The sequence below is a fragment of the Arachis stenosperma genome, chromosome 8 (assembly GCF_014773155.1).
Source record: "Arachis stenosperma cultivar V10309 chromosome 8, arast.V10309.gnm1.PFL2, whole genome shotgun sequence".
Taxonomy (NCBI): domain Eukaryota; kingdom Viridiplantae; phylum Streptophyta; class Magnoliopsida; order Fabales; family Fabaceae; genus Arachis; species Arachis stenosperma.
In genome coordinates this window covers 41,113,566-41,124,565 of record NC_080384.1, presented here as the reverse complement: position 1 = coordinate 41,124,565, position 11,000 = coordinate 41,113,566, and the positions used below count along the sequence as shown (strand labels likewise).

The window sequence follows — 11,000 nt, the reverse complement described above, 5'->3', positions numbered from 1 at the left end:
ATTTGATATTGTTATTCCTTTCACACTTTTATTTGAATAACTAAAATGTATGATTTGTAAGAAAATAGATTTTCAAATATCAAAGAGAGTATCATAAAATTTGTACATATATATATATATATATATATATATATATATATATATATATATATAGTATTTAGTGGGTTCGTTCAATTTTAAACTAAATATGTAATCGATGAAGCGAACATGTAAGAGATATTTTTAATATATATGAAACTCACTCACATATATCGTTCATCGAGATGTATATTGAGTTCGAACAATTTGAATTCGATTGAAATATCGAATGAGAAGATTACAATAGTGATAACGAGGAGAAGTTTGAAAGCAACTATAAGATCGTTGATCCAAATAACTAATAAAGACGAAGATCAAATTGATGGCACTATGGGTGGTAGATGTCGCAGAAGTGGCAAATGTACATTCGTTTGAAGAGCTATCTTTCATGCACGCGCTGGATTTGGAGGCCATGACACCGGAATTTCTTGAATATACGAATGCATGTATGTAATTTGAATATTTGTACGATAGATTAATGTTATAGATTTAGTTAAATTTGAGATAATTACTTGACTAGTATTAGAAAGAATAAAATTTTGTCATTTTTTATACTATAGATCAATTAATAACAAGTAATTTGTGGAATATAATTTATTAACTAGTATTTATTTATTTGTTTATTTAGTTAAATTCGAGATAATTATCTAACTAGGTTTAACTAACTTTTTAGTTGAATTTTGGATAATTACTTGATTAGAAATAAATATATGTTTATATTTATATTAATTTATTGAATATTTATTTATAATGTATAACTTTAATTGATTTTAAAAATATAAATTCATAAATATTTATTTACAATTTATCATTTGTAGATATATTTTAATTTTAATTTTAGGGTAAATACCCTTTCCGGCCCCTGAACATTTTAAAGTGGGACATATCGCACCTTTATCATTCAGAAACCTCAACCAGATCCTCAACCATCAATATAAGTGGACAAATCGACCCCTGTGACCGGTTGCCAACAGGTTGTCTGGATGACGTGTCAGGTGGAGGCTGAGTTGTCAACTCCAGATGCCACGTGTAAGTAGAAGTTGTTGCAGGGACTCAAAACCCCCCTCCCTGCAACTGAAACGGCGTCGTTGCATTGAGTTAACTCAAATGCAACCTACTCCCTGACCCAATCTCTCTGTCTCTGAAAAAACAAAAATCAGCCTTCATGAGCTCCTCCGACCTCTCCTCTCTCTGGCTCCCTCCGCCACAATCCGCCGCCTCCACCTCCACCTCCGCAGCACCACCACCACAGCAACAACAACCACCTCCTCCGCCGCCGTTCAACCAGGAAACCCTTCAGCACCTCCTCCCTTCCATTTTGCCGGCTTCCTCCCTCTTCTCCGGCTCAACAGCCTCCTTCACCACAGAAGCTTCCAAATCCGAATAAATCCGAATGATCTGAATCTCCGCCTCCGCCACCACCGGACTTCACATTGGAAGCCGGCAAGATCACGCCGGAAGTAAAAGACAGTATTCCATCCTCAATGCTGCTCCGTGAAGTAGAAGGGTCGTTGAGCCACAACGAAGAAGGATCGTTCTCTCCTTGATCACAACGCAGCTTCATGCACTTGTGGTGAAGCTTGGGGTTTCTGGGTGTGTTAGAGTCTGCAATGCTTATATGGGGTTGAAGACTGTGGTGTCTTGGACTGTGGTCTTGGAAGGTGTGGTGAAAGGGGAGGGTTTGGAGAATGGGCGGAAGGTGTTCGATGAAATGCCAGAGAGGAATGAGGTTGCTTGGACTGTGATGATTGTGGGGTATGTTGAGAATGGGATGACTAGGGAGGCTTTTGAGCTTTTGAGGGAAATAATTTTTGGGTGTGGGTTTGTGTTGAATGATGTGAGCCTTTGTTCGATTTTTTCGGCTTGTTCGCAGTCTGGGGATGTGAGCTTGGGGAGGTGGGTTCATGGGTATGCTGTGAAGGAAATTGGGTGGGATGTGGGTGTCATGGTGGGGACTGGGTTGGTTGACATGTATGCAAAGTGTAGTGGCGTGGAATGCCATGATTGGTGGGTTGGCCATGCATGGGAAGGGAAAGGATGTGGTGGATATGTTTGATTCCATGATCGGAGAAGGAGTGAGCCCTGATGCAAATAGTTTGGGAAGGGAAAGGATGTGGTGGAGGAGTGCTGGGGAGGGGTGGTGAGTGGAGGGTGTTGCCGGTGGGGATGAGAACAGTTTGGGCAGGGAGGGGGTTTTTAGTCCCTGCAACAACTTCTTCTTACACGTGGCACCTGGAGTTGACAACTCAGCCTCCACCTGACACGTCATCCAAGCAACCTGTTGGCAACCGGTCACAGGGGTCGATTTGTCCACTTATGTCGATGGTTGAGGACCTGGTTGAGGTTTCTGGATGATAAAGGTGCGACATGTCCCAAGTTAAAATGCTCAGGGGCCGGAAAGGGTATTTACCCTTAATTTTATTTATTTATTAAATATTTATTTCATGATGTTGTTGTAGTAGAGCCTTCTATTACAGCAGATGGTTGAAAATGGAATTCAGTATTAGAGGAGCTGTTATTACATCTATCAAAGATTATACTATTTGTAGAGGTATATACTATTAGAGTGTATGAGTTGGAACTAGTGATATTTTATGCCAAATATATATAATATGACACAAGCTGTGATTGACTGATCAAGGTTGGCATGATCTACAGGAAGTACTGTTAGGAGATAAACAGGTACAATGGTAGTCACACTTGTACTAGAGCTATCATTTCTCAAGACTATTCGAAGCTGGATTCCAACACAATTGCAGAAGCAATAAAGTCATTGGTAGATGCTGATCCCTCTATAAATTCTCTTATCCTGGAGAAGTTGTTGAGTAACGGCAGAAATTTTTAGTGCACTGTTATCCCAGACTTATTTTCAAACAAGATTGTCCAAACCTCCAAATAATAACATGATGTGACATTTCATGTATCTCTGAATGTCAATTTCATCCGTCAAATTTAAACGATCTTTCTTATTCAGAAGCCACATCAACTTTATAACTGCCTTCTTAGGCAACTCTAAACTGGTGCAAGTATTTAGCGCCTAAGTCATCGTGATTACTTATGGTCATTCCTGTCATTGAAATACCATTTATCAGAAGACTAAGAATTACAGCCACATCTTTCAATATGTATATTTGAGTGTCATCTCTCAACTAGAATATTTACCATTGTCGACTAACATTGAATTACTCCAATTTAAAAAACGTAATAAAAACTAATCTATCGTAAATACTCCTCAACAATAAAATTGTACAGATCCTATGGAAGTAAGAATGTAGTTACACATCAACATTCATAATTCTTACAAAACGTAGTAAAATATTACATCAAACAAAATTATCTATAAACACTAAATAATTAAAATTTCTATTAATTAAATTATATTTAATTATTTTATCACAATTTATAACTGTAAAACTGTAATGGTATCGGTAACTCAGAGTGTTGTGTGAGAGAGAGAGAGAGATGAAGCTTAGATGAATGAATAAGAGAATGAGAATGTGATTATTGTGTAGCAGTTACATACAGCTGATAAGAGTTTATATACATATATTGAGACACGTGACTTGCTGCACCTGCTACCACTAATTAGTTGCTAACTAATTGCTAAGTGACTCTAACAAACTTCTGTTATTCTGTTCTATTATCCTGTCATCCTCCCTCAAACTCAACGATTGAGGTTGCTCAATCTTGAGTTTGGATCGAAAGGTTACAAACCGTGAGGAGCTGACTGCCTTAGTCATGACATCGGCAATTTGAGCATCTCCAGGGATATGATGAATCTGGACTCGCCCTTTGGCTACATGGTCTCGCACCAAATGGAGATCAATCTCAAAATGCTTTGAGCGAGAATGAAGCACAGGATTTGCGGACATTAACACAGCACCTGCATTGTCACAATACACTTTGGGGGTAGGTACAAGAATGTGAATTTCACCAAGTAGATTTCGAATCCAAAGCAGCTCGGCTACCACATTGGCAATGCCACGGTACTCAGCCTCTGTGCTGGAACGAGATACTGCAGCCTGCTTCTTTGAGCACCAAGAAATAGGGTTCGGCCCAAACATGACACAATAGCCAGCAGTGGATTTGCGATCCTCAATGTCTGAGGCCCAATCAGAATCAGTATATCCTGTAAGGATCAATTCAGTAGGTTTGCGCAGATGAAGCCCCATGGTCCTTGTGCCTTGCAGATACCTGAGGATACGCTTTACCGCCTTCCAATGCTTGTCCAGCGGAGTTTGCATAAATTGGCAGACTTTGTTGACGCAGAACGCAATTTCAGGCCTGGTGACAGTGAGGTATTGGAGGCTTCCAACAACAGATCTGTACAGACTCACATGCTCAAATGGCACACCATCTGTGGATGTCAACTTCAAGTTAGAAGTCATAGGGGTAGCAGCAGCCTTAGAGTTTCCCATGTTAGCCTTCTTTAGCAAATCATTAATGTACTTCGTCTGGGACAGTAGTAGGCCCCCACAAGATGTTCGAGTGACTTCAATGCCCAAAAAATACTTTAATTCTCCCATATCTCGAAGTGAGAACTTGGAGTGAAGTTGTTGCACTAATTTGGCAATGGCCTCTTTTGAAGTTCCAGTGACGATAATATCGTCCACATACACAAGGAGGAACACTATGGCTTCACTGGTGTGTTTGAAGAACAGGGAGACATCTGATTTGGTAGAGGAGAATCCCAGAGTGTATAGTGCTGCCCTTAGAGTATTAAACCAGGATCTGGGTGCCTGCTTTAGACCATAAAGCGACCTAGTTAATTTGCACACAACCTCCGAGCCACCAATTTCAAAGCCTTGCGGCTGTCTCATATATACTTCTTCTTGCAGGCTTCCATTCAAGAATGCATTATTCACATCAAGTTGAGTTAGGGGCCAGTGATTTTGCAATGCTAGAGTGAGAATAACCCGAATAGTGGCTGGCTTGACAACAGGGCTAAAGGTCTCCTTGAAGTCTATGCTTGGCCTTTGCCCTGAGCAACAAGTCGGGCTTTAAATTTGTTGATGGAACCATCTGGATTCTGTTTAACACGAAACACCCATTTGCTACCAATTGCACGTCTGTTCGGAGGCAGAGCAGTGAGCTGCCAGGTACTGTTCTTTATCAATGTTGCATATTCGTCTTCCATTGCTTGTCGCCAATGTGGTATTGTCATGGCTTCTTTGGCTGTTTTGGGTAAAGGGAAGGAGTGTAGTTCAGAATTGAAGAGTTTTGGTTTGGTGATGCCGTTCTTGGCACGGGTAGTCATGGAATGAGTGTTAGATGGTGCAGAGAGTGTGGAGACAGCTGCAGGTCTTGAAGGGTTGATGGAATTAGTGGTGTTGGCATGTGAATTGCTGACTTGATAGGCCAAATCTGTAGATTGGGGATCTGAGTTAATAGATTGGTGAGGAGGAACTGAACTAGGCAAGGTGGAATGAATGAGAGGGATAGTTAAGATGGTGGAGGATAAGGGTGATTCTGGAGAAGGTAATGAACGAGGAGTAAAGCCAAGAGTTGGGTCTTTGAAGGGAAAATGATCTTCTTGAAATGTGACATTTCTTGTGATAAGAATCTTGCCATCTTTTTTGAGGCATTTGAACCCCTTGTGGTGAATTGCTGGGCCAAGATAGACACAGGGCTCAGACCTGAATTGCAGCTTGTGTTTGTTGTAAGGACGAGTGTTAGGGAAGCATAAGCAGCCAAATACTTTCACCATTTGAAGAGAGGGAGCTTTTCCTAACAATTTGCAGCTTGGAGATTGGAAATTTAACACTGGTGTAGGTAGTAGGTTTATTAAGGTTGCAGCAGTCATGAAGGCATCAGGCCAATACTGAACAGGCACTGCTGCTTCTGCCAACAATGTGAGCCCCATGGTTGTGATGTGCTTGTGCTTTCTTTCTGCTACACCATTCTGTTGGTGAACGTGTGGACAAGAGAACCTATGCACAATTCCTTCAGACCTCAAGTAGTTAGATAAACACAAAAATTCTTTTGCATTATCAGATTGTAATGCTTTTATCCTAGTACCTAATTGGAGTTCCACCATTTTCTTAAAAGCAAGGAAGACAGAATAAATTTGTGATCTACTTTGAAGAATATAAATCCATGTAAATTTGGAAAAGGCATCAATAAAGTGAATGTAATAACGTGAGCCATTTATTGAAGGGACAGGGGAGGGACCCCAAATGTCTGTGTACAACAATTCTAAAGGCGCAGAAAAAGTTGAGGAAGAAGTGGGGAAAGGAAGCTGTTGGGATTTCCCTATACAGCAAGAGCTACAAAGTGATGAGGGAATTTGATAGGGTATTTTACAATTATTAAGAATCTTGGACAGAATTTGAGAAGAAGGGTGACCTAATCTCCTGTGCCACAGCTTGAAGTTGGATAATTTCTGCACATGGGCAGTGAGTGCAGCTGGGCTTAGGCTTTGTGCTTTAGCTTGGCCAAAACTATATAGACCCTGCTTAACAGTTCCTTGGAGGAGCGTCTCCTTGGAATTCGGACATTTCACCAAACAGTTGTTAGGATGAAATTCAAGCCATACATTATTATCACAAACGAATTGATGAACATTCAAAAGATTCTTCGTGAGTTCAGGAACGTGTAGCAATTTGTTTAGCGTAAAAACGTGCTTTGAAGAAAATGGTTTTAAGACGGAACTTCCAATATTAGATATTTGTAAGGCATTACCATCACCCACAATTACTTGCTCATTGCCATTGTAGCATGTAAATTCAGAGAAGTTGCTTCTGTCAGGAGTCATGTGGTGTGTTGCACCAGAATCCGGGTACCAATTTGGATCATAAACTGTTGCTTGATCTAGAAGAATGTTGCTCGTAGCAATATTAGCACTAGTTCTGCCAGTTGACTGAGTGCTTCCACCTCCACTATTGTTCTGATTATTGTATCTATACCAGCAATCACGAGCACTGTGACCTGCCTTGTCGCACACTTGACAGACTATTCTATCATAATTTCTTCCATAGCTGCCATAGTTTCTTCTTCCTCGTCGCGGATTTGCTCGACTAGAGTTCATTCTGCCATTTCCTCGTCCTCTTTGCAAGAAACTACCTCTATTGCTTGAAAAATTCCTATATCCTTCTCTATCACCATAGATAGATTCAGAATTGTATCTGCGCTGTTGAGACGGATGAAACTGTGCAACATTTGCCATCATTGGTTCTGCTTTCTTGAATTTCTCTAACCATTCTTCTTGTGCCATCAGCATTGCTTCTAACGCTCCAATTTGAAGAGGCGTGTCTCTAGTGTTGATTGATGTGATAAAGGAGCTATATTCTTCAGAGAGGCCTTCAAGAATGGCTTCAACATGTGCTGATTCATCAATTTGAGCTCCTACTGACACTAATGCATCCACAGTTTTCTTTATTTCTAACAAGTAATTTGCCATTGTACCTTCTTTCTTTGTGTTGCTGAGCTTTGCTCTCAATTTCCTGACCTTGGCTTTCATTTGTGCAGCGAAAAAGCCCTAAAGTCTCTGCCAGATCTGATGAGAGGTTGTACATCCTACTATTCTTGCTGCAAATGACGGAGTCATTGAGGCTAGGAGCCAGGTTTTCAAGAAAGAATCTTGCCTCTTCCAGATCTTGAATTCTGCAGTTACTATGCCATTTCTTTTATCTTCTTCTGATCGAAATTGTGTTGGAACATTCACTCCATTGATGAAATCCACAAGCTCATGAGCTTCGATGGAGGCTTCAGCTTGATCCTTCCAAGGAAAATAGTTTTCCTAATCTAACTTGATTGAAATCGGAATTGAAAAATTGTGCACCACTGCTGCTGGTTGATTTATTGCAATGCTTCCACTTACTGGTGGTGGAATAGCCATGGCTTGAGACGTTTCTGTCATTGAACCCTAGAACTCTGATACCATGTAATGGTATCGGTAACTCAGAGTGTTGTGTGAGAGAGAGATGAAGCTTAGATGAATGAATAAGAGAATGAGAATGTGATTATTGTGTAGCAGTTACAGCTGATAAGAGTTTATATACATATGTTGAGACACGTGACTTGCTGCACCTGCTACCACTAATTAGTTGCTAACTAATTGCTAAGTGACTCTAACAAACTTCTGTTATTCTGTTCTATTATCCTGTCAAAAACAAAATTATTTGTTGTCATTAACATAATTTAATTATATTTAACAAATTACTATTAATTATCCGAATAATAATATAATATCATAATTAATTATAATTTTTTAATAACACTAATATTATTATTAAAAGTAGAGGTCCACGTTTATTCTATTATTCACATACATACAAACAAGGCTTATATAACTAAAATAATAATTAATTACTTAAAATAACTTAGTACTTATATATCCAAAAATTTTAAAAATATCTAATTTATTAATAACAATAAATAATTTATTAAATTAACAATAAATTTAGTATTAATAAATTAATTGTATTAAATAAATATAATTAATTTATTAACACTAAATTCATTCATTGACACTTACGGCTATTATATTAATTACTTAACTAATATTATTATAATAACGATAATAATTATATCTAAAAAATTAAAAATTTAATTATAATAAATATATTAATTATATATAGTTATATACTGTATTATATTATATATATAACAATAATTAATTAATTAAATTTAAAACATATATTTTTATTAACACATAACTAATATAATTATAATAATTAACTCATTAGTTACTCAAAATATGCTAAATATATTTTAGAAAAATTCCACAATTATATTTAATTTCTAACAATTACTAATAAAACTTAAATATATCTAAAATTATAATTCTAATAATTATTAAATACACTAATCGCACCGGAACATGTATTATCTAATGTATATAAGCCTATGTCAACAACATTATTAGCTAAATTCAGTGCATAACATCTCTAAATACAACATGCTAATTATCACTTAATCTTTATAAGCAACATTGATTTATATTATTATTATTATTATTATTTTTATTAAATAAAAAAATTTAAAAATAATAACTTATATATTAAGATGACTAAAATAATTAATAATATAAGGAAAAGTATAGGAACCAATGGTCTAAGCGTATAATGTGTATAATGGAGGTTTATGAAGTATTAGAGATATGACCATCAGTGTTATATTATCCTGTTAGGTTATGCTTTTGGGATGAGTGGGTTCATGACATGGTATTAGAATTCTAGTTTTGAAAAGTCAAGGGTTCGATCCTTGGTGAACTCCAAAATCAACTTAAGTTTTTGGGATGAGTAATTTTATGACATGAGATGTTTATTATCCCTAGTATCCGCATGATTAGTGGAGCACGCCATTGGTGCATGTGCGACACGTGGCTGTCATACATAAATCGAACTGTTACTAACTCAAATGACCGTCCGATTGCTCTCTTCTATCATCATAGCATCAAACACCATAATCCCTAATAATGTTGTGTGATACCCATTTAAAATTCAAAAGTGCATATCTGCATGTGTAAAAATTTGTCGACAAAACCAGCAAATGTCAAATGTCTCCAAAAAACGACAAAAGTTACAGTTTCATCAAGTTGTCATCAAATGTCAAATGTGTTGCAGTCTTTTGTCACACTTTAGCTAAGAGATTAAATTGGATAATAACCATTTTTTTTAAGCAGCAATAATTATTACTAATTAATAAGATGTTTTATTTTAGACTTTTTAGACATTGTTTTGGCCGAATCTGTCATTATTTGATTTTAGGAAATTTTTTAAAATGGATGCCAATCTATCTAAAGTTCATGATGAATTATTATATATGATATATTTTATATACTATTATAAAAAGATATGGTCACCTTCCACTTAAATTAATTTTATAATATTGTATCCAATAATAAATTAATTATGTATATTTTAACAAATAATAATTTATTTAGACCTATAAAAAGAATCTATATTGTTACACATAAAGAATTTATATTGTTATATATAAAGATCTATATAATTTGTATGAAAAAAATTATTGTTGCAAAATAAATGTGTTTTTGTATTATTATTATTATTATTATTATTATTTTTATTAAATAAAAAAATTTAAAAATAATAACTTATATATTAAGATGACTAAAATAATTAATAATATAAGGAAAAGTATAGGAACCAATGGTCTAAGCGTATAATGTGTATAATGGAGGTTTAGGAAGTATTAGAGATATGACCATCAGTGTTATATTATCCTGTTAGGTTATGCTTTTGGGATGAGTGGGTTCATGACATGGTATTAGAATTCTAGTTTTGAAAAGTCAAGGGTTCGATCCTTGGTGAACTCCAAAATCAACTTAAGTTTTTGGGATGAGTAATTTTATGACATGAGATGTTTATTATCCCTAGTATCCGCATGATTAGTGGAGCACGCCATTGGTGCATGTGCGACACGTGGCTGTCATACATAAATCGAACTGTTACTAACTCAAATGACCGTCCGATTGCTCTCTTCTATCATCATAGCATCAAACACCATAATCCCTAATAATGTTGTGTGATACCCATTTAAAATTCAAAAGTGCATATCTGCATGTGTAAAAATTTGTCGACAAAACCAGCAAATGTCAAATGTCTCCAAAAAACGACAAAAGTTACAGTTTCATCAAGTTGTCATCAAATGTCAAATGTGTTGCAGTCTTTTGTCACACTTTAGCTAAGAGATTAAATTGGATAATAACCATTTTTTTAAGCAGCAATAATTATTACTAATTAATAAGATGTTTTATTTTAGACTTTTTAGACATTGTTTTGGCCGAATCTGTCATTATTTGATTTTAGGAAATTTTTTAAAATGGATGCCAATCTATCTAAAGTTCATGATGAATTATTATATATGATATATTTTATATACTATTATAAAAAGATATGGTCACCTTCCACTTAAATTAATTTTATAATATTGTATCCAATAATAAATTAATTATGTAT

At 36.1% G+C, this 11,000-nt stretch overlaps 1 protein-coding gene across 1 annotated transcript; it reads right to left on the bottom strand.

Annotated features, from left to right (window-relative positions):
* Positions 1–3,674: 3,674 nt before the first annotated feature.
* On the bottom strand, positions 3,675–4,898 carry LOC130945997 (uncharacterized mitochondrial protein AtMg00810-like). Its single transcript, XM_057874679.1, has one exon. It carries the CDS (start codon positions 4,896–4,898, stop codon positions 3,675–3,677), a length of 1,224 nt encoding a protein of 407 aa, XP_057730662.1.
* Between the last annotated feature and the right edge of the window lie 6,102 nt (positions 4,899–11,000).